This window comes from Cavia porcellus, unplaced genomic scaffold (assembly GCF_034190915.1).
Source record: "Cavia porcellus strain 051 isolate PalLab524CR breed Dunkin Hartley unplaced genomic scaffold, mCavPor4.1 scaffold_29, whole genome shotgun sequence".
Classification (NCBI taxonomy): Eukaryota; Metazoa; Chordata; class Mammalia; order Rodentia; family Caviidae; genus Cavia; species Cavia porcellus.
Genome location: NW_026947512.1, coordinates 13,078,053 through 13,103,790, shown reverse-complemented (window position 1 = coordinate 13,103,790; position 25,738 = coordinate 13,078,053). Strand labels below are relative to the sequence as shown.

Genomic DNA, 25,738 nt, shown 5'->3' with positions numbered 1-25,738 from the left:
TGTGGGCATTATTAATAGACAACAGGAAAGAAATGGGGAGATAAATAGAATAGAAGATATTGAAGGATTATCAAAATATGTTGATATTTTAAACCAAGTATTTTGTAAAATTAATATGCACAAACAAAAATACATTTAAAAGAACTTCTTTAATTGTACTACTTACTTCTTGTAATACTGAATTTTGGCCCACTGTAACTATCTAGTTTGAAAATTATAGTAAAATACAACAATTAATTATATATGTATATTGTATTCAAATCATGTGTATTTCTAGTAACACCTACTTCCTGCACTTATATACTATATTATTTAGTACAAAGGTTTATCAGCTTTGTACAATCTTTATAAATTATATTTTGTATCATTACATTTCTGTTCAGTATTCATATTGTTTATTTCATTTTATACTTTTAAATTCTGCCTTGTCTATTCTTAATATTGTTGTTCATCATTTTAAAATTAGTTTTGGTTTTTTCTTATAACTCAATATACAACCTATTTCCTTTTTTAAACTAAAATATGTGATTGAATGTAGAGAACTAACTTCATTTGTATTATTTAAATAATTTACGTATTTTATTTCACTATGGCCTATTATTTTAAATTTATCTTGTCATGTTGTTTTTGTTCTTTTCCTTTGTTGTTGATTTATTGAAAAATAAATGTTTTCCTTTTTCAATTTCTACACTACTTCCCTAATATTCCCTAAATTAAACTGATACACTAATACACTATTTCCCTAATATTAAATTGATCATCAATACATGGTTCCTTTGTTATTTACTGAAGCAAAGTATTACTCCTGTGCGGGGGGTATTTTTTCTCCTCTGCTGACCTGCTTCTCTCAGCAATGAGCTCCTGTTGCTTCTCTGCTCTGCACTCCTCCATGTGCCAGAGGGGACCTTGGGTACATTTTTATTCCTCCTCCCCCAAAGTTACTGTTGAAATATGTCTTTCATACTTTAATAGTTCAATTTAGTCTTTATGTGTTTCTAAATGGTGTTTTTTTATTTAAAAGTTTTATCTCTCACTATTGCTTCCTTTCAATCTCCCTTCAATTTGAGCACTCCGTGTTCATTTGTATTAGCCCTATGCCTGCTTTGAGACTTTATTTTTATCAAATTGAGTATGTGGATGATGTCTTGATAAGCATAGGATTCCAATTCTTCAAAAACATTTTCTTTATCTCATAACTCAGGAATTGTATTAGTCTATGCCTAAGTGATATCCTTTCTCACAAATTTTTCATGAAATTGTACTTTTGATGTACACATTCAGTCCTTCTATAACACTCAGGGAAAAGTTTTTAAATTAATTTCTTTTCTCCTCTCACCTTTGTTTTCTTTTTCTAGGACTACTGATTTTTATAGTTAGGTGTTCTAGGTCTTTCTTCTGCATATGTACCATCTCTCTTTCTCTTTCTGTATTTTTCCACTTTTTCTCTTGGCTCTTGATTGCTATGAATTATAATCTCAACTGTGATTAGTCTTTCCTGTATTTATTCAATATTTGAATTAACAAGGTTACATTTTAGTTTCAAGAAGTCTGTACAAACTGTATAGTTCTTCAAGAATTTGCTATTTTTCTGTCTTCTGCTTTCCCCAAAAGTTCTCTTGATTGCTTTCTTTGGTTTCTTCTCTGTCTGTCTGTCTCTGTCTCTCTCTCTCCCTTTGTCAGGCTGTGGACTTAAGTATCCTTTTATTTTCATTTGTTCATTATAGCATAGGTTTAAGTGCTGAGTGCTTTAAGTGGACTTTGACTTATATTTGTGAAAAGGCATTGGTATCTCAGTCATCACCGGTCAGTGGTAGTCAACTTGCCTATTCTCTGAGGATAAAATAAGTAATAAGAATGATACACTCACTCGCCTCACAGAGTGAACTGTTACAGAGATGCGAGAGAGAGAGACAGAGAGAGAGAGAGACAGAGACAGAGACACAGAGACAGACAGAGACAGAGAAAGAATGAAAGAATGATCAGGGCAGGAAAAAGGTGAATAATGAAAGGAAAGGAAAGGAAAGTAAGAAGAAAGGAAACAGAAAAATAGAAAAAGCATAGTTGTGAAATAAATAAACTGTAATTCAGAAGTCACAGTTTATTCCATAATCCCAATTGTGGTAAGAGCTAGGAGCAAAAAGTAAATAGAAATGTGGAAAGCATATGAAAGAGGAGATCCGACCTGGTAAGGCACCAGAGAAGTGATTTCTGAAGAAGCTATGACTTGAGATCCCAAGAAAGGAGTTAGCAGTGAAGAGAGATGGAAAGAAAGCAACATATTCAAAGGTCTTAGTGTTAGATTTTTTTTGGCGCAGTTGGGAGACAAAGACAGAGATAACAAAAAAGACTTTATTGCCTGCTCATGAGGGCTGCAGGAGACTGTAAGGACCCGCAAAAAAGGGAAAGCTTTTACGAAGTTAGGCTGAGGACGGAGACTACGTGAGTGGGCAGGGCGTTGTGTGCGCACTGGATTGGAGGACTTCGTGTGCGCACAGGATTGGAGGACTTTTTGGCGTGCGCATGCGTGAAAGAAGGGTGGGAAGTTTATTTTGGGCTTGGAAGAAGAACACGGAAGTTAGTATTGGAGGAACATGCTGTCTCTTCAGGGCCCAGCGCCATGTTGGGCAGGTGCCATATTGAGCCTGGCAGAATCCCATTGGAGCGGAGCTCATCAATTAGGAGTAAGCATGACACATTTGGGGACCTAAAAGAAGGGCAGTGTGGTTGGCGCAGAAAGAGCAAACTGGGAAAAGATGCTTCAAAGGAAAATAATGATGGTTGGAAAGTCATTCAGGGACTTGTGGGCCATCACTGGGATTGTGAACTCTTCCCTAAAAGCAGGTGGCCATTGGAGTCATACTCCAGGGATAAAATACTGTTTAGCATGTTTAGAAGATCAGAAAGTTTCAATGCCAAGACAAATGCAAAGAAGCATGGAAAGCAAAGAGTCAGTAAGGAAACTATTATAATATTCAAGAAAAAGATGATGAGCTGGCCACCAGTTTTAAAACAGGATACTTTCAGGTGGTAAAATGGAAGAGAGGAGTGAAAAGGTATAAACATAAAGGTATCTGGATTGGACTACTGCTGCATGAAATGGGAATACTAGAACACTGAATTAGAAGTCACCAATTGAGTTGTTTATGTCAATATTTCTTTGAGATACTCAAGTGGAGAAGACAATAGGATGACCATAGGGCCCTGGGGCAGGTTGAGAGAGGAGATACAAAAACAGTATTCCCCCTCCAGTGCTGGAAGGAAATGGACACTGCTGGCATGAACGAGATATTGAAAAAGAGTAAGGAGAGCAGAAAGATTGATGATCTTATACACTGGTAGTTTCTATCTAAATTGGACTATTTTTCTTCCAAGGTGATGGGAATGTGTATCAGAGTCTTAAAAATGATCTTGTTTTGATTATAACCCTATTTGTAGAAATCTTTCTTCAGAAAGTAATAATAGTAAATGTGTCAAACACTCATGAATAATACTCGTTTAAGCAGTATTTATGATAGGAAAAACAAAAAGGAAATGATTTAATTATCTAATATTAGGAAAAGGTTAAACAGATGTCAGAAATTTATATGAATGAATGTTGTGTCATATAATTTGATGTTCATAAAGATTTTATGGTTTAAATAAATGACCAAGATATAACAGTCAGCGAAAAAATCAGTATAAAATTTATAAAGAGGTAGAGAAAAAAGAAGGGAGAGAAGGGTAGAAAGAGAGGACATCTGGACTGCATGAAAATAAATAGAACAAAAAAATGTAAGAAAAAGTATCTGTTATGATCTTGTTTAATTTGCAAATTTTCAACATGTGCATGTACTGCATCTTATGAATTATTTTATTAGGAAAACAAATGTAGAAATTATAGTATTGTACCAGATATAAATGATAAGGAAAGGCACTTCACCCCATTAAACCCTGGTTATCAGGCTTCCCATTTTGCAGTTTGATGAACATTTCTACTTTGAACTTAGAATAGACTTTTAAGTGTGTGAGACTATTGCCATGCACTTTTAAAGGTTTTATGAGCCATATATTCAGTTAGCCTTATGAAATACCTTCAGAAAATTGATCAATTAGTAGGCAATAGTAAATTCCTTCCCTAAAGCACAACACCCAATCAGATGCCCACAATGGGCAATATTAACTACGTTTACATTTCCTTTGTTAACTTAATTGCTCCATAGTACAAATAACTGTGAGTCCTTTAGTGTAATTTTTAAAAATAATTATTTAATAAGTACATTTAGGAATTTACTGATTATTTTAAAATTCAAGGTGATTTTATTCTTGTGCTTTTTCCCTTAGTGATTGTTAGAGTACTGTCTTTTGGACTGTCATTTATATTATCTGTAGTGATATAAAGATCATTCTTAATTTGGTTCGAAACTAAAGGTATAATTTATTTTCAACTACAGGAATGTATACAAAGACTATCGTTTCTTGGAGCTGGCATGTGATTCTCAGGAGGATGTGGACAGCTGGAAAGCATCTCTACTAAGAGCTGGGGTCTATCCTGATAAATCTTTAGTAAGTTACACCTATCTCTTACTGCATGCTATCTGCTGCATAAAATCGTTTTCTTTGGACTTAAATTAACAAACTTTTAACAGGACGTTTTGTTTATTCTTGTTACATCATTTTCACAATGCTTTTTCTCTCATATTTCTATTTTAAAAAGTTAACTAGTGTATTTTTAAAGAAAATGTCCTACTCTGCCATAAAACATAATCCATCCAACCTCAGACCAAAAAATGTTTTTTTGTTTTACTTAAAAATTACTTTTCTCTCTGTTATTCCATGGCTGTTGTCATATTTATATCATCAATTATAATGCCAATATTTCATATTTTTAGAATGTGCTTAGTTTTACAAAACTCTGCTTTCATTATGTGTGCATTACTCTGGCTAGTGTCATCTTGAGTGCGAAAGAACAAAAAGTTGCTCTTCCCACTTATCTTTATTAATATACTTCAAGTATCTTGGAGGCACTTCTCTCATTCATGTTAATAAACAGAACTTGTCTCTGTGTTCTGTAGAAGAGGTAATATTACACAGACTAGTCTGAACATACACTTTGGGAGTCATGTGTCCACACACCATTAAACACACTCTGCAGATGAGCAGATCTCTCTACTCATAGATCCTCCTGAGTCTTTTATACTGTCCAGGTTTTTTCCTAGAACTAAAGTACTGTGATTCAGTCCTGAAAACTTAGTCCCCCCCTTGATCATTTTAGTGCTTAGGTTATAGACTGATCATGCATAAATTGAGTTCTTTTTAGGCTCAAAGTAGGGCTATAGTCTTTAAGACAAAATCTAAGATAGAGACTAAATATGGGAAAGTGGAAGATCTCTGGGAAGGGACTTCAGGTCTGACCACATTCCTTGGGTCATATTGGAACTTAAGAGTTTCAGGTGCATAAAGGAATTAGGATTGCTACCAAAATGTTCTCTTTACTGTTACTTTTGTTCTCTCTCTCTCTCTCTCTCTGTCTCTCTCTCTCTCTCTGTCTGTCTGTCTGTCTCTCTTTCTCTGTCTGTCTGTCTCTCTGTCTGTCTCTCTTTCACACACACACACACACCTCCTAACCTCATTCCTTCATTTTTAAAAATTGTGTTAGCTATATCTGTCTGGTTGGCACTCAAGACAATGAACCTTCTACAACATGCCCTGTACTTTATTAATGAAAATGAAATATAATTCTTTCAGAGTGATGCTGAGTTACAGAAGTATCTCTACGCTGTTTCCATAATTGTTATCTGGTTTTCCTTCTCTTGTGTGTATACAGATTTGCGTGGATATATACCATTCTAGAGACCACATATGAGAAATCGTGTTGGACTACCACTTTGTTTTCAATGATACTTATTATTACTCCTACCCATATCTGCTGGTGGATAGTGTTTAATTTCACAAATATCATATGTTAAAAATGCTTCTATACTTAGTTTTTAATTCATTCATTGCTTATTTTTATGCATTTATTACTCATTTTTACTCATTCACACTTTTTGAGCACATGCCTTTTATCATCCTAGGCACTAGTGAGACAGGTAAAAACTAAGATCTTTTTCCCATGGGACAGACATTGATCATGTGAATGAGTAGCTCTAATTACAGAGACTTTTTTAAGGTCATGATCATTTCTACTTTTAAAAATTAAATAAGATAACCAGAGAAGACCCCTTTGAAGAGTCAGCATTTGAGTAGCATTTTAAGAAAAATATAGAACCAGTGGCATGGGAGCATCAAGCAAGAGATCTTGGCAGGGGCAGAGCACGCATATAGCCACGGTCATGTGTGTCTTAGAGGAGTAACAGGAAAGTCTGTATATCCAGAGCACAGGGAGGATTTTATCATGAATGAATGAGATGCTCTTAGAGGGTGCTGAACCAGTTAGCAACACGATAAGATTTATATATTTTTTAAAAGCCTGTGATGACTGGTTATCATGAAGTAGCAAAGCGTGGATATCTAGCCACCTTGCTGCAAATTCCAGATGTTTACTTCAAGCTGTGACACCCTAGGCAGATTACCTAGTCATTTCACACTTCCAAGATTCTCATTTATGAAATGAGGACTTTCCCATAGGGTGGTTGCTAGGATCCAATGAGATAAAACATGGGAGGCGGTGAATAGGGCAGGCTCAAGCAAGTGCTCATGTATAACAATATTACTAATAATTACTACTGGTAGTAAAAGTATCATTTTCAGTATAGACACCTTTAACAGCTAGGGGAAGGTTAAAATTCTGTGGTTAGTGTAATACAGCCTGGGAAGATTACAAATATTTTATGCTATTTGCTCTTCAATATATGCTTGGTGATGAGTGTGCATGTATGTGTGTATGTATGTCTTCATGCATGTGCCTTCCTTACACATAATTATAGTGCTTGTGAAAATGGTTTAAGTCATGATTTTGTAAATTAAAGCTATTCTAATTGCACTAAACAGTTTCTATTTAAGAAAACTATTTAATGTATTTTCTATAAGTGGAAAACTATAATGGAAGATAGTTTATTCATCCCACAATGGGCTGCTTTTATAAATCCGGAGTTTCCTGTGTTCATAACTCTACATTAAGAAGAAGACCTAAATATTATCTATTTTTTATCCAAATACTCAGTTATAAATGAATCTCATTATGCTCCCACACAATCTGGTTTTTTTTTGCACAACATTTTCATTTGTTTATAAACATACATTTGGTAAAATTGCTTGGAATATCAAGACAAAGAAGTTCTTACTGCACACCAGAGACAAGACAGGAAATTACACTTGGCAGTGTGCCGAGAGTGGTGCCTTTCTCAGTTTTCATCGTAAACAGTATTCACATTTTTTATCCACCACGTAGTCCTGCGATCACGTTAAAGAATGACTTGACTTTCACATGTTTAATGAAAGCTAACTGTTGAAATCAATCAAGTAGAATGTTTATTTGCAGAGTTGATTTTGTTAACACTTTAGATTTGTGGGGAGAATCAGTTTTAGGTAGATATTCCTCATTTAGAAACATTGGCCAAAATCAAATTAACCTCCTCATTTATGACACCTCTAAGTTTTTAGGGCTTTAGAAGTATATCATTTTGCTTCTTTATTGATAAGCCATTCAGTAATAAAGAAATCTGTCAGAAACTACCCTAGTAATAAAACATTTATGTATCATGCATGAACATGAATTTAAATTCACAAAATTCTGCTTTCTGTACAGATACTTCTGTTTTGACTGGAAAGAAATTTCTACATGCTTCATTTTTTAAAATTGTGTTAGCTTGACATCAATTAGATAATAGCCATTACCTGAATTTGAATAAATTGATATTTGAAGCAAATTGTTTTTTCTATGGTCTTATGTACACATTTTTAATAACATCATCAGTCACCTCCACAGGACAAAATATTCTTATGCTCCACTGTCTCTATTGTCCCTTAAGTCATTTATCTTGATGTTTTCTAAAAATTTGTTTCTCTTTCCAGTGCATCCCTTTCCTACCTGCTTTCCTTCCATTCAGGCATAACTATTATAGTGGACTCCAGAGATTCAAAGATAAAAACGATGTAGCACCTATTTCATAGCAATTCCATAAGTGAAAAAAAAGAGATACAAATAAATAGTTTTTACATAATAAAAACTGCAGTGAATATCTATAAATGCAACAGCCCAACTATTCTCCCTTGTGCATTTTCTGATCACTATTTCCTCATATGCATTTACCAATTACTTTCACTATCTTAACCTTTCTGGATTCAAAGCAAAATGTAGAATTGTTATCTGAGCACTACAGTCTGTGGCCCTAAAATGGAAATGAGTACAAAACTTACTTTCCTGCTGTGTGAAAGACTTATTTTTGTGACCAACAGATAACTTGCCTAAGCCACAAATTCAGCATTTTATCAGCTACTGTATACTTCAGAACAGCTTCAACATTTTAAAAATATATTTCAATCTGAATTTGAATTTGGTGTAATTTTGTTTCTTGTGTTACTATTGTTGTGGCTATTAAATTGAAGATATAACTACTAAAAAGTTTTATATCATTAAATAAGTATATAGAACTTTACAGTGTTTTAAAGTAAAGATGTTTTATAGTTATTTTCACTGATGAGCCCGAAATACATTCAGTGTATATGTGTACGATATCAGTAGAAGTTACTATGAAAGACCAAGGCTTATTTTACTGATACATTACAATTTTTATAAACATGCAGTTACAAATCACTGTGGATTTGGTTGAGTATCTGAAGAACATGATAAGATAACTAACTTTTCTGGCACAGTTTTGATGACTTATAATATGACTAGTGTGTAAACATTAAGGAATTCCAAGTTCAGATTCTTTGAAACACACTGTGCAGTGGATACAGTAGATTTTAAGTCAGATCCACTGACATTTGAATCCTGACCCTGCCATTATTGGTCGTGCAGTCCAAACACCTTACTTGACCTCTTGAGAGGGTTATTTGTCTCTAAACTGAAACTGACCACTCCTTCAGAGTGATTTTTTTTAAGGTTAAGTGAAGGCTTTGTGCATCACAATGAGCTCAGTGCCTTCAACTGAGTGAAAGTGTTGAATGCCACAGGGCCTTTGTTGTTATTATTCACTATCAACCATGTATCCATGGAACAATAATTCCCAGCTTAATACTTAATATTTGTTTGGAAACTGCCAATGGGATTTGGGTATGAGAGGAGCATTTCCCCATCTATTGGCTGAGGAGACTGAGTTGTTTAAAAGGAGTCATGATGCTGCTGAAAGGGACAGGCCAGCCCCGGGAGGCTAAATGGTTCAGACCAGGGGGAGCCCAGGGGGAGCCCGGGGATGTCAAGGGAAGTAAGAATTCCCAAACCTGTCCTCAGACAATGGTCTGCTGGCTGTCTGTGAGAAGCAACCTGAGATCCACATATACCCTGGAAACAATTGGATGCAAATTCAGTTATGCATATTTTTATATCAGACACTTCAGAGCTTTTAAAGAAGTTTATATGAGCTGTATACACAAGAATGGTCCTCCTCTATGACTGTTACTGTTTAAGAAACGTAAATGACAGTAGAGCTGGGGTAGAGTGCTGGCCTAGCATGTGTGAGGCCTGGGTCTGATTCCTCAGCACTGGGAAAAAAATTCATAGGAGAAAGTGAAACACTTTGGAACTTCACTTTGCCTCTGAACTCAGCACTCTCCCAGCCATAATTGATGCTTTTAGGACTCCTTGGTAGGTTAAAAACAGCTTGCATTGTGGTCCTTTTGGTACTGCAGAAATTCCTTTTGGATGGACTCTGAGCAGTGAATTTTTCTCTGTGTCAAACAGGGAAAAGAATCTGCATCAATTGAGGAGGGAGAAGAGGAAGGGTCATGAGCCTCCACAAATACTAATACGGTGATAAACACTCTAATACATTTATTTAGTAGTGTACTAACACAAGATTTAAAATGACCCATTGTCTGCAACTTTATTTTTAGCCTTTTCTGCTTTATTGCACACAGAGCAGCTAAATTCTTCAGCAGGATCCTAAACTCAAATTGCTGGGACCCAAAATCATAGAGCAACTTACAAAACATTTACAATTCGCCATTCATGATTGTTCTGCCCCTTGCAGAACAGAAGATTAGGAAGTGATTGAATGAAATCAGAAATGGCCAAGCCACACCACGTCCTCTGCTGAGTGTTTCTTGTGTTTAAGGATTAAGGCCTCCTACTCTGTGACATCATTGTTGCCACTACAAATAGAACCATCTGCTATGGAGTAGGGAAGCCAGTCATCTCCTAATGTGCAAAAATACTTGGTTAAAGTCCTGAAACTTATTTGGTAGATCAAAAGCTGCCGGGTGTGGAATGCAATAAACTCCATCTGTTTGAGGTATTTTCAGCAGTATTGTACTTCTTGGAAGAACCAGGGTCCCATTATTCTCCAAAATAGTATTTCACTTGTGATAAAACTCCCAGTGGTCTCTTTATTACCTTACTGAACAGTTGGCATAATCTTTAGAAAGGATTCTTTCTTTTCCCCTTCATCCATTCTTACAGCATTATTTATGCTTCAGATAAGCTGGCGTGTTAATGATTATCTTATGGCAACTCAGTGCCAAAAAGCTTCTCCACACTCTTTTGTCAGTGTTTTCTCTATGAAATATTCTGGCCCTGGTAGCCCCAAGTGGCCCCTGGAGGAGGTGTTTCCCCATCACCAGTTGGCATTGTTTTCGAGAAAACATACTGTCCTGAGACCGGCTGCCTTAGCACTACCTCTAAACACTCTGGATGGATTTCCCCCTCCACATCAACTGAAAGCTAAATGCCACATCTCTAGGCTGACCTGTTCCTCCACGCCGTCCTGGTCTCTCCCACCGAAGCATGCTCTTTGCTCACAGCTCGCTGCTACTCCACGTCTCGCCGAGAAATTACTCCTGGGCCCCTTGGAGGAGACTTTCAGATCTGTTCCTGGGCCATATCCCAGCCTGTCTCCCCCACAGGATCTGACCTTGCAAGGACTCAGGCTGCCCTGGGAGTAATGAATCACCGTTTTATTTTTTTAGGCCATATGCAAGTTAAATTGTTTGATATAAATCATGCTCTCGCAGCTCCAGTTTGAAATAGGAGAGCCATTTGCCCGCCGCCTGCTGCTGGCTGCTCTGTCTCCATCCAGAGTGTCGCTTTTAGAGATGACTACATTTTTGTGATTAACCTTTCCAGTCCATTTTCTTGAATGTGAACCAGTGTTTATCTTGGCAATAGGCCCACTATACAGTCTTCGCTTCCCATGCCAAGCCAAGACAAAACTCATAATTTACAAAATAAGGGAATGGTACAGATGGAGGTCGTAACTTGGTCCGCTTATGCGGTCTCCCCAGAGCCACCCACTCCTTTCCTCTGCTCTTTGCCTCCATTTTTTTTTTTTTTCCAAATTCCACCTTCTTTGAAACCAAGGGTGCAGTGTTTGTTTAAAGATGCACTGGCTGATGGAATTTTCCACTGCTTGGCATGTTGGAGGAGGGGCCGTCAGCAAAGAGTAGGCCAACATACTAACTGCTCTGCTTTTCATGCTAGCAGCTCGCTTATTACCAATTCAAACCAATTCTTTCTGGCCGGGTTCCCATACCCCAAGTATTCCAAGTCAAAAGAAAGGGGGGAAATCTCTGTCATAATTTCTGATGTTATAAATGTATGATTTCATTTAACCTCCGTGGATTCTGGGACTTGTCCGTGCGCTCTGGATGCTAGATGTACGTTAGGGAATGTCAGTGAATATTAAAATGATTTGTTTTGATTCTGCTCTAACAAGAGAAATTTTGTAAATTTAAAATAAATTTATGTTTAACATATATTTTCTTTTTTTTCCTTATGGCTATGCGCACAGGGGAACAACAAAGTAAGTTCTTTGTCGTGTTACGGCCCTCCTGTCTCTCCACACCAACTCGCTGTGCATGTGTCTTCCCCAGAGTGTCTCTGCATGATGGAATGACCGGGCGTTCTACAGTGCAGGATAAGACGAGGTGTACAGTACAGGGAGAAATATGTGTTTAGGTGACCATCAGGGGCTTTTCTGCTTTGACCTTTTGGAAGGAAGATTTACGTTCTTCAGAACTGAGGATTGCACATTTTAGAGAGGTTTTATTAGAAAGAATGAAACCAATGCTGAGAGCAAAGATTATACAGGGCTAATAACGAGGATTCTTCCACAGAAAGAGTACCCCACTCTGATGAAATTCAGTGCAGCTGAAGTTTTTGACCCAAAATCAAAGCTCGCATGTTAATGTGCAGTTACAAAAACCCAAACTGATGTCTTAAAGAGCAGAATGGCTGGCTTCCTTGGTGAAACTGAACTAGATCAGTGCTCTGGCTTTGAAGGTGCCTTAAAATGGAAGGAGGAGGGTGGGGTCAACATTTGCCTTGGCTTCTGCACCCTTGATGTATTCCAGCTGGGTGGAGGGCGGAGGGCTGGAGAACAGAGGGGAGAGCAAAATGTGTATGATAGATTTATGTAAACGGGCAGCACACACGAATGGTGGAAATTATTTTAATGTTGTTAAAATAGATAAATGAACAATATAATAGTCCAGAAGGTTGCTAAGTATGCTTAAATTTTAATTCAACTTTTCCCAAAACTAGAGTTGTTTCTAACTTGTGTAATAGTAGAGATGGCCTTAAATATGGCCGAGTGATTAGTTTTCTTACCTTGTTTTTCTTACGGGGCTATATTAGCGCTTTGTCCTACCAGGTAGCCCACTTAAAATGGGCCTCAGTGAATACAATAAGAATTGAAAGGAATCTGTTATATAAGTTGGCCTGCATTTTTAAACCAGCTGGAATTCATCAGAATTGCTATTCACAAGCCATACATATAGAATGTAAAACAAATGTGGGAACTCTTTTGCAGTTTAATTTTATGGAATGTGCTATTATGGAATAAATTGACATCAGTGGTTGGTATTGAAAAATGTGTAATTTATAAACTTATATCTTGATATAACTGCTATAACCCAAGTAATAGTATTTAATAAAGTTAAAGTGTTACCAGAAAAGCACCAGACAGACTTTTGTGAAGGCACAAAGAGGTGAGCTCAAATCTTTTATAGTAAGTTTTTTAAAAAATGCAGATAATTTAAAAAATTGAAGATTTTCACAAAGTAAAAGTTAGTATTTCTATCTAAGACTATCCCTCTTAAAATAAATAAAAGATTTGGACAAAATATTCTTAAACCTATATTTTAGTTCTTATATAGTGTATTTCAGTTCTTAAATAACATATCTAATCCTGCTCGTTTGCACCACTCTGAGTCTCTGTTCAGAATTTCATGTGCTTTTTGTTGTGTTTACAAACAAACACAAGCACTTAAAAAAAAAAAAAAAAGTACCGTGGGGCAAATTGTGGTTGCGTTAGTTGGAAGCCTGGACTTGCTGAATGAAGATGGGGAACTAGCTGCTGACATTTTGAGAGGTGCTAATTCTTAGGCCACTCAAAAAGGATTTATGATTTTTCTGTATCTTTAGTGATTCACTGATGGCTTAACAGATCTTATAAAATTTCTAAGGGCAACGCATTTCCGTATCTTAAGTCATCCATTTGTTGTGTCTTGCTTGATCAAGTTCTTCTGAGTAATGAAATGTTCTGCTCAATATAGTTTACTGATTAAATACAATGAAAAATAAAACTCAAAAGTTCTAAACTGTTGCCCATGAAGGCCACTTCCAGGATGATGCGAGATACCCTGCAGGGTAGCAAAGGCTCCAGCATGAGTGCCTGATATATGTGCTGGGGTCGGGGGGTGTCTTGAGATGCTGAACAGAGGTCTAATGTTGGGAGAGGGGCGTCATAGATGCAAGTGCTTGTCGGTTAGGTTTTTAATTGAAAAGTGGATACTTTGGAGTTGCTGATATTTGTTGCCTTATTTCTAATTGTTTTTGTTATGCATAAGTGACAGTTTGTAGAAAATATAACTCTAATACTTCAAAAATATGGTTGTTATACTGGCCATAGACTCTGGCATGAAATAATCTCCCCAAATCATAAATAGCACATCTGCATGCTATTTGCTTGTAGCTTACAATTTCAGTATAAATGGAAAACAATGGAATACAAAGTGCGCCGTCTCCAGAGTATAGATCTGAATTCTGCAAAAGGAGCATATGAGATTCTTTTTCCTCTTCTCATGTGGGAATGCTTGTTCTGAGTTGTCTCCAAGACAATGTACCTGACTTGTTGCCTGCCATCTCCATGAACCAGCTGTAAAGTGTGACATATTTCAGACTTGCAAACACTAATTACTTCTTTAGTGCATGGTATTGCATTATTTATGATACTAACCAGACCAAAGATATTGAAATCTGCTCAATTAGTGTTTCTTTAGATAAGCAGAATGGATTCATCTTCCCAGATATATTAAGTATATTACACACACACACACACACACACACACACACACACACACATACACAAAGCAGGGTAGGTGGAATAACCCTATGATTTGTGTTCATAGTGACAGCTAAATTGATCTACTTCATTCATCTTTAAATTATACATAGAGTTTGGGAGCTAATTCTCTGTACTCCAAGAAAATGAACTTGAATAGTAGACACATATTTAAATTACATTGGGATCACACAGTGACACAAAGCACCAAGGTTCAAATTCCTCTTTGAATAATCATATGTATCTCATTATTTCTGCTTAAAAAGTCAGTTCTCCTTTTGTGAGGAGATCACGGTTGCTCAGGGAAATTTTTCGTTCCAGACCTATTACTTGTTTTTCCTTTAGAAAATGTTTTTCTGTTGGCATAGTAACACCCTGAATTTCTTAGGACAGCGTCTATCTCCTTCTTAGATGGGTTCCTGGGATCGCCGAAGTCAGTGTCTTCATTAGAAACATTATAATGCTGGACATCCTGAGTCAGTTGCAGAATGTGAAAAAATATATTCAGTAACAGAGAGGTTGTTTGGTTTTTGTGAATTTTGTTGAGAATAAATGTAAATGAGACTGTCATTTTTAGACCTGAGGCTTTCAGGTAAAATTCAAATTCCATGTGTCATCCCAGAGAGAAACCATTTATTTTCTTCACTGATTTAGTGGCTTTTTTTTTACTGGGCATACCTAGACATTCAGTGGACTTTTAATTTATTTCTTTATTAAAGAGATTTGCTTAAATGTCTTTGATGATAAATTAGGCAAATTCAAGGTCGACAAAATATCTGAAAATATAGAGAATAAAATACTCTAACAAAAGATTTCAAATTCTTAGTGATGTTCATGCAGCAGGACAGTGAAAATGACCATGCTTTCAAAATTGTTGCACAGATTTAATGCAATCCTGATCAAAATACCAATAGCATATGTCACAGAATTAGAGAAAACAATCCTAAAATTCATTTGGAACCAAAAGAGACCTACAATAGTAAATGTAATTCTGGGCAACAAAGGCAAAGCAGGGGACATCACTATCTCTGACTTGAAATTATGCTACAAAGTGACAGTGGAAACAGTATGGTACTGGCAAAGAAAAAAAAAAAAAAAAAGAAAAGAAGAAAAAAACAAAGCAAAACAAAAGGACAGACCTGAGGATCAATGGAACAGATTAGAAGATGCAAAAAACAACTCCAAACACACTCAACCACCTTATCTTTGGCAAAGGAACCAAATGGATTCACTGATAGAATGATCGCCTCTTTAATAGATGGTGCTAGGAAAACTGACTTACCTCTGCAGATTAAAACTAGACCCATAACTTTCACAGTTCAGTAAACTAAAATTGAAATGGATTGAAGACCTAAATTTTAAAACAGAAACACTAAATCTGCTGAAAAATAGATTAGGTATAACTCTTGAAAATATTGGTATAGGCCACAATTTTCTGAACAAAGCCTCAGTCACACAGAAAATACCACAAAGAATCAACATCTTGGATCTCACCTTCTTAAAAAACCTTTTTCACAGCAAGAGAAATCACCAGTAGAGTGAATAGGCAACCCACAGTGCAGGAAAAAAAAATTGTCAGGTGTTCTTCAGACAAAGGACTAATATCTAAAATATATAAAGAACTGAAAAAAAATCAGCCGCACTAAATTTAAAAACCCAGTCCAAATTAGGGCATCTGAAATGAATGTACACTTCTCAGATGAAGTACAAATGGCAAATAAATATATGAAAAAATATCCAGCATCACTGGTCATGTTAGCAATGAAAATTGAAACAATGCTGAGACTTCATCTCACTCCAGAAGGAAGGGCTATTACCAAAAAATCAGTAGTGACAAATGCTGGCAGGACTATGGGAGAAAAAGAACCCTTCTCCATTGTTGGTAGGAATGTAGACTGGTGCAACCACTATAGAAATAAATGTGGAAATTCTTCAAAAAACTAAAATTAGAGATTCTGTTTGATTCAGCTATTACCCTTGTTGGTCTCTTCCCAAAAGAATTAAAAGCATCATACTACACTAATATATACACACCTGTATTTCTGGCAGCACAGTTTGTGAAGCTAAATCTTTGAAACAGCCCAAATGCCCATCAATGTATAAAGATTTTTATACAATGGAGTACTACTCAACTGTAAAGAACAATAAGTTTGGAACATTTCTAGCTAAATGGATGCATCTTGAAATCATGCTCTTAAGAAAAATGAATGGAACACACATGTTCAAAAGTCACATGGTTCTCTAGTGTAAGAAATAAAGTATAGGTAAGGACCCGAATGTATAATAGATACTGGGAAGTCAGAAGAAAATGTTCAGATGAAAAGGGGAACAAGAGAGAGGAAGGGGGAAAGGGAGGAAGAGACAAGAGAAAAAAAGAATAGAAGGAAAAATAGAAACAAAGCTTTTATAAATAAGGCAGGAAAAGAGACTGAAGGTAGGGGAGGGGAGTGGAAAAACAAAGATGCATGATACAGTATGTACAGATACAAATTCATTATGATGGATGTTATTAAGTGTATCAAAAATGTACCAATAAAATAAACATTTTTTTAAAATACCCACATTGTCAAATAGGAAAAATTATGTCAAAGTTACAAGATTGCTCATTCACCTAAGCTTAAACAAAACAAAACAAACAAAACAAAACAAAACATCACATTTAAAAGTCAAATACAGCAGTACATACCTATAATCCCAGAACTCAGGAGGCTGAGGCAAGATTGCTCCCAGTTAAAGACCATCTCAGGCTACATAGTGAGTTCAAGGCCAGATTAAACTGCAGTGAGACCTGTCTCAAAACAAACAAACAAACAAAAAACACTCAAAGAGTTTTGTGATATAGAAAAAATGTACCTATAATCTCTTCCTTTATGAATCTTTTATATCTTTGAAAGAAAGATTTGCAGCTTCTAACTTTTGCAGTTACACCACTTAGAGAAAAGGATCATTTGACAAGAACAGAGCAAAAAAGTGCTAAAATAGAATTATAAATTTATTGATGACTATCCTAGTCTCAAGTCAGATCATGTGCAATAATTTTACATTATATTACAGGGCCTTGATGTTCAAGAAGGGAAAGAGTCAGATTTCAACACTTGTTTTTATACCATTTAAAATTATGTTAGTGATTTTTCAACATATTCAGCCAGGCCAGTGGATATGTGCCACCTCCACTATTGGGAAAAGTAGTTATTAACTAGAATAGTTATTCAGTCATGTACTAGATTCTAGCAGTCATTTTCAAAAATAATTTGCCAAATCAAATGGCACCTAAGTGTATATTGATGAGCATAGAACTTAAATCCATGTTGATTTGTTATGTCTTTTATGTCAGACCTTCATCTCCTAAATTATTATTCTTGTTCATATGTGACAGAATCTAGACAACCCTGGAAAATCCTTCTTTGCAACTTGGCAGTGTCTTACTGAAGCTATGTACCATGATTTTGGTCAAAGAAAGGAACAGACCAGTGTCATCATGTGTATTTCATCTGATATATAAAATACATGACTGAAAGAACATTCTAAGTAGACTAGATACAGTAAACTATCGGGGTTTCTTTTCCTTTGTTGATTAAGGTATATATACTTTTTTCTGATTTGTCTTACAAAATCTTTGTATGTGTATTTCCCCTAGACTTAAGGAGAGTCCCCATCTAGTTGACTAATTTATGCATAAGCCATTAAGAATATCATTAAAGTTAAAATAAAGGATGAAAACTCACTGGCTTCAAAGTGTTATTTTAGTTCCATGTGCATATAAAAATGAATTGTCTTTCAATTATTACAACATCAGAAAAGCTTTGGTTCTGTTTTGGCAAACAAATTTAAAAAATATTGTTATTGCCTAAATTTTGAACCCCCAACTTTAATTATAAACAGTTGGAGAAAAGGACAGTTCACCAGGGGGTAGAAATCTTTGAGAAATGGGTTGGAATCTTTATTATGTTTTAAAATATATTGGTCTTGCCAAATAAGCTCTATAGAGAGACAGGACAGGGTGTACTGCTTGAAAACCTCATAGAAGGTGACAGTATGGAGACTTCTGAAGAGTAATTGTGAGTTGATTTATATTTTATTTTTTCCATTGTATCCAAAATGAAGTGACTTCTTTCTAGTTAGTGAGACCTAATGCTTTAGATAACATAACTGTTTTGATATATTTTCCCTCATAATATGATACAAATATCCTGTTTGTTTTAATTTTTTGTCTTGTTTCTTTTAAACATAGTAAAATACAACAAAACAAGCCAATTAAAACAATGCAGCAAAATTGGTAAGGAACTTCAAAGCAGGACACCAGAAAAACTATAGCTACCATAGTATATCTTGCTATCATCATAATAGTTGTCCATTCTATCAGGTATAGCAAAATCAAACCAAAAACAAAACACCATAAAACCAATCAAAACACCATATTGAATAAAGCAAAACAATCAGAACAAAGAAAACAGTGAAAACAGTATTTGACTTTAAAGACGAGATAGAAGGAAATCCCCCATATTTGTTATATTACATGATTACATGGTGTCATCCTCCCAAGAGATGCTCAGACCACTAGTCCCGGGCCTGAACAATCACCTGAAAAATATAGGCATTTCACTCTTTTAGGTACCTTAGTTGCTATCAACTCAGCCTGTCCTCTGAACTATCTGGTTGCTTATGGAGAGGGGCAGACGTAGACAGTATTTGATTCTCAGCCCATGTAGGCACATAGGAGGTGCTTTCTGGCTTTTCTCTCCCTGCAAATCTCCTGTTTTTATGTCTCATTAAATTATTTAATGGACTTGGATTAACACTGCCCCCCAAATAAAGCAATTTTTGCACCTATTTTGAAAACATTATCATCAGGTATGATTTTAGAAGTTGCATTGAGAAGAGCTTCTTTGGAAATGTAGCTCCTTACAAAGCATTTTTATCAAAAAGTAAGAATTTATTTCTTAACTTCATGTGATTATAATACTATATAGTGGAATCATACAGCATTGCCATAGGAGTGAGAGTCTCAAGTCCTTCTCACTATCTTTACCATGAGCTGGGCAAAAAAGCAAGATGAAAGAATTTGAGTAGCCAGATGTAGTGCTATATACCTGTAATCCCAGCACTCTGGGAGGCTGAGGCAGGAGCATCACAGTTTTGAGGCAAGTCCATGGGATTTTGTGACTATTCAAGAAGTACTGAAAGATATTCTAGATATAGAAATGACCACAATTCCAAGAGCAACATCAGAAAGAAACAACAAGGCAGGGAAAGCAATTAAACAGAGGGGAAAAGCTGGGAACCAGCAGCAGGAAAATAACATGATAAAGACAAGCCAATACATACAAGTTATAACCATCAATGTCAATGGCCTCAGTTCACCAATCAAAAGAAACAGAATGGCTGAATGGAAATCTTGGAAATAAGATCCAAAAATATGCTATGTACAAGAAACACATTTAAGTCAAAAAGAAATTCATAGACTGAAAACCAAAGGCTGGAAAACAATCTTCCATGCAACAGGAACCCAGGAAAAAGCAGGGGAAGCTGTTCTGTTTGCAGACAATGTGAACTTCAACCTATGAATAATCAAAAGATAATAAGGGTCACTCCACAGTTGTTAGAGTAAAAAATTCAAGAAGAAGAGATAACAATTTAATATATATGCACGAAATATGGGAGCACCCAACTATGTAAGACAAATACTAATAGACATGAAAAATCTAATGTGCAGTAACACAGTTGTAATGGGGGACCTTAATACCTCCTTGCCACAAACATACAATTCAACTAGACAAAAAAGCAAAGATATAACAGAATTAATCCATAACTGTAAGCAAATGGACTTAGTTGATGTGTACAGAGTGTACCACCCAACATCATCAGAATACATATTCTTCTTAGCTGCACACAAGGTGTTCTCTAAAGGAGACCAAATTCTAGCCCACAGAACATGCTTAAGTAAATGCACAGGAATTGAAATGATCCTGTGCATATTATCAGACCATAGTGCAATGAAATTGGAAGTGCAATGGAATTGGAACTCCATAAATACATAGAAATTTAAAAACACCCTCGAATAATCAATGGATCACAGGTGAAATTAAAGAAAAAATTAATAACTATAGTCAAATGAAAATGCAAATACAATCTACTGGGACCTGTGGGATACAGTGAAAGCAGTCCTAAGAGGGAAATCTATCGTGGTGAATTCTCACATCAGAAAACACAGCACAAATAACCTAATGCTGTACCTCAAGCTTCTAGAAAAAGAAGAGCAAGTCAAGCGCAAAGCCCATGCAAGCAACAAAATTATAAAGATCAGAGCAGAAATTAATGCAGTTGAGACTAGAAAACAATACAAAGAATTAATGAATCAAAGAGTTGGTTCTTTGAAAGAATAAATAAAACCGATAAACCCCTAATCAGCCTTATCCAAAAAAATAAAGGAAAGAAAAAACTCAGATTCATGCAAGGAATAAAAAAAGGGTGAAATCACTGCATATCTTGTGGAAATTCAGAAGCTCATCAATACCTACTTTAAAAAATCTTCACTCACATAGGATGGTAAACACAAAAGGAATAGACAGATTCCTAGAAAGATATAGATTACCAAAGGTGAATTAAAAAGATGTTAAACATTTGAATAACCCAATATGTTAATAAAATTGAAAACATAGTTAAAAACTTAACCAACAAAGAAAATCCAGGTCCTGATGCATTCACGCTGAATTCTGCAAGAAATTTAGAGAATATTTAATGTCAACACTCCTCAAACTCTAATGAAATTGAACGGGAAGCAGTTCTCCCTAACTCATTCCTGGTGGCAAGTATTACCTTGAAACCAAAACCAGAGAAAGACTCAACCAATAAAGAGAACTATAGGTCAATCTGCTTAATGAACATAAATGCAAAAATCCTGAAAAGGATATTGACAAATGGAATGTAGCAAATCATCAAGAAGATTATGCATCATGATCAGGTGGGATTAATCCCAGGAATTCGGGGATGGTTCAACATACCCACATCAATAAATGTAAAACACCATATCAACAGAGCCAAAGTCAAGGATACATGATCATCTCAATAGTTTCAGAAAAAGCTTTTGATGAAGTCCAAAACTCATTCTTGGTAAAAACAAAACAAAACAAAAAACTCTACAGAGAAACAGGATAGATGGTTTTCACCTTAATCTGATAAAAGCTATCTATGACAAGCCAATAGTCAGCATCACACTAAATGGTCAAAAATTGATAACTTTCACGCTAAACCAGGAACAAGACAAAGATGTCCACCATCACCACTCTTATTTAATACAGTTCTGGAAATATTAGCCAGAATTAGAAAAGGGAGAAAAATAAAATAATTAGCTTAGGAAAGGAATAAGTTAAATTAGTTTTTTGCAGATGACATGATACTCTACATGGAAGACCCCAAACACTCCACTGAAAGACTTGTAGATTTAGTAAACAAATTCAGTAGTATAGCTGGATACAAAGTCAGCAATCAAAAATCAATAGCATTCCTGTACACAAACAACAAACTCACTGAAAGAGAAACCAAGGAAACAACACACTTCACAGTAGCATCCAAAAAAATGAAATGTGTAGGAATCAATCTAATAAAGGAAGTAAAAGATCTATATATTTAAAATGACAATACTTTGAATAAGATCGAAGAGGATATTAGAAAATGGAAAGATATCCCTTTCTCATTGATGGGAGCCAATGTTGTGAAAGTGGCCATACTCCCAAAACTGCTATACAGATTGAATGCAGTCCTGTTCAAAATACCATTAGCATACCTCACAGATCTAAAGAAAACATTTCTAAAATGTGCTTGGAAACAGAAGACCTAAAACAATTATACTACTAATTTCTTTTGGTTCATTGGAAGGAAGAAAGGAAAGACAGGAAAAGAAAAATAGCAAAAGGATGAGAAATAAGCATGCCTCAAAAGATTCTTAAAAGTGGCCACATTCTTTAGCCCCAGATATAATTACCTGCAGTCAACTGCTATCCTCAAGTATTAAATGGCAGATTCCAGAATTTGTAAGTTTTAAGTTGCATGCTTTTCTGTGTGGAATGACGATATGAGATAGTATCACTCTCTGTCATATCCGATACAGAAATGGTCCCTTTGTCCAGAGTATTCACGTTGTATACATAACCTGCCCCTTTGGCCCTCAGTAGCAATCTCAGTGATCAGATCAACTATCAAGGTATCACAGTGCTAATGTTTATTATTTTCCTTAATAATAGCTCCCAAATGCAATAATAGTGATATTGGGAGTCAAGTTATAGCAAAGAAAAGTCATAAATCTCTTCCTTTAGGTGGAAGGGTGAAAGTATAATTAAGATAGAAAGAAGAAGGGGAAAGGAGAGAGAGAGAGAGAGAGAGAAAATAACTTTTATTATGGTACTTTTAAGAATTGTTATGTTCTATTATTAGTTACTGTTGTTAATCTTTAGTGTGTTTATTTATAAATTAAATCTTACCAAAAATACAGAAGAAAATACTTTTATAGGATTCAAGACTATGCACAGTTTCAGACATCCATTGGGAGTTCTAGAATATATCCCTTATCCTTGCTAGAACAAAATATATCTATATTGACACACATAATTTAAAGGAGAAAAGGTTTATTATAGCTCACAGTTTATAGAGGTTTCAGTCCATAATCAACTGGTTCCAAGGAAAAGGATATGTAGCACAGGAGAAACAGCTCTAACAAGTCAGACAGGAAGCTGGAGGGTAGCTATAGACATAGATATAGAAGGTAGATACAGGTATGATGTAGATAGCTATGGATAGGGATGTAGATATGAATAGATATCCAGTCCCCAGTGGCCCATCTTTTCCCACCAGCTTCAGCACCCAACGTCACACCCAGTTAAAAACCCATCCAGTATCACACACTCACGGGCCAGTCACTGACCAAAAGTCCCACCTATGAGTACATAAGGCTTTGCAGGGTGGGGGCATCTTATGGGTAAGCCATAGCACCTGTGGATGAGGGAGGAGTCTGTAAGATGCATGATCAAATGTTTAATGAGCTATAGAAAGCTCCAGTTTGAAAGCATACTTCAAAGATAGAACAAGTTCACTCTAGAAATCAGTACGGAGCTCCTCAAAAAAGGAAAACTAGAAATTCCACTTGATCCAACTATTTCCTTTCTAGATATCTTCCAGAGAGAGGTAAAGCATGTTTTTACAGTGACACGTGCATACTCATTTATAGAAGTACAATTTATAATAGCTGAGTTTGTGAAACCTCTTGTATATTCATCAACCGATGAATGGATAAAGAAAATGTGTTTTTATTTAGGATAAGATTGAGTCACTTGTAGGATAAGATTGAGTCATTAGTAGGAAAATGGATCCACCTTGAGACAAAAATATTAAGTGAATTAAATTAGATAAATAAAATTAAACATCACATAGTTTCTCTTATATGAGAAACCCAAAATAGGGCTAAAAGCAAAACAAAAGATTGATAATAGGCAATAAATAGATCTTTTTCAAATTAGGAAGGGGATTAAAGGTGGAGGAAGCATGGGAGGTTTGAAAAGTAATTGAGATGTGTCATGGACAGGTACCAACTTCCCGCAAAGTATGCAACCATTATATAATGCAAACATGTATTGTTAAGAAATAAAAGCTGAAAAAAGATACTGCAGGTCAGTTTCCTATCACTGTGATAAAACATACTTAACAATAAAGTCAGTCACACACATGTTTTTTGGTTCCTCTAGTAGTCTACTAAGAATGCAATAGCATTGTGTATAAAAAACCATATATATTTTAACCTTAAAATGTTGTATTGCTAAAAATGTCTAGTGATTATTTGAGCTATTGGGAAAATGTTACCAATAGGCTTGCACACCCCAGTGTTATCCCAAATCTTCAATTAACAAAGTATCTGCAAAGCGCAATAAAGCACAATAAGATGATGTGTGACTGTATAGAAAACCTTATACAAAACTCTACTTATTAAGAAAAAACCTCCAAAATGGGTCTAAAAAGAAATTAATAATGAATGTTAGACTATTTGGAATATAATAATGGGGAAAATACTATATAGGGAACATCACAGAGTATAACCACTACTACAATACGATAAAAATTAGTAACTTTAAATGGAATTATTATTTCTTAAGGATTAAGTAAATTTAGAAGTTTGGAAAAAGAGCAACTAATTACTTTAGGAAGCGGGCTGGGGTGGTGGAAACTGGTGAAATCAGCACTCTGGGGGCTTAGTGACTTAATGACACCCTGTATCAAAATAAAAATGAGAAAGAACTGGAGATGTAGTTCAGGGTAAAGGCCCTGTGTTCAAAGCTCAGTACAAAACAAAACAAAATAAAATCCTTCCCCACTATGGGAAGGATTTTTTGCTTAAAAAATTTATGTAAGATCTATCTATCTATCTATCTATCTATGTATCATCTATCTATCTTCTTCCATTTAGAAATTTTAGAAACATGCACACTAAAATGTTAATTGTATAGGCCATATTAATTTTTGTACATTTTATTTTCTCCAAATTTTTTTTAAAAATGAAGATTTAAAAGGTACCAAAATACGTAGAAGAAAAAAAGTTAAATGGAGGATATGAGAAACAGAAGTATAAAAAGATAAAAGCAAAATTCAGGAGAAGAAGTACATAACATAAAAGAAACAAAATAGGTTGACTTTTATAAAGGTAAAGGTAATTGTGGAAATGAATTAGAAACTAAGATAAAAGGAGAAATTATTCTTCTAGGATGCTACAAACGACATGATTGTATAATTCTGTTTATCGTGACTTTTTTGTAATGATTATGTAGATTTTAACTGCTTTCCCTCTACCCTGCCTATGCAAATACATTATTATTTTCACTGAATTGCATGTTGTTGAAGGATCCTGTTAGGGGTCTGAATGCTCACATTCCTCCATTCCTCTGGCTCACAATAGTGGCTCTGTTCCCATGGCTAGCAGCCCCACCCCAACCCCCTGTCCTCTCTAGACTAATCACTCCTCCTTCAGTTCCAGCCTTGTACCTGTCAGCACTGTTGCTCACTATGACAGTGTGGTGCATAAAGTGCAGATCATTCATATCATCTGTGGGATTATCAGGAGGTCATTTCATGGCCTTGTTTTTAGCTCTTGATATTCCACTGCTTTTTAAATCTCATTGGAGGTCTAAAGATGATAATATGTGACATTAGATGAACACAAAATATTCCATAAAAGTTATGAACTTTAAAAGTCAATTCATTTGTCTTGAACTCATTCATTTATGTATAAACAAAAAGTATAATCTTAAAGTTGAGAAACAGGAAAACAATAAAGTTCC

The 25,738-nt window shown here is 35.5% G+C and overlaps 1 protein-coding gene across 6 annotated transcripts in view; it reads left to right on the top strand.

The window, feature by feature from the left end:
* Dnm3 (dynamin 3) overlaps positions 1–25,738 on the top strand; it is a 548,406-nt gene that overhangs the window by 426,464 nt on the left and 96,204 nt on the right. For 5 of the 6 annotated variants that reach the window (XM_063239982.1, XM_063239981.1, XM_063239979.1 and 2 more), the window contains one exon: positions 4,431–4,542. In XM_063239982.1, the coding sequence (XP_063096052.1) occupies positions 4,431–4,542 (112 nt within the window). Of the gene's footprint in view, positions 1–4,430; positions 4,543–11,867; positions 11,880–25,738 lie in introns of all 6 variants that reach the window. The other variant, XM_063239980.1, reaches the window with a different exon arrangement.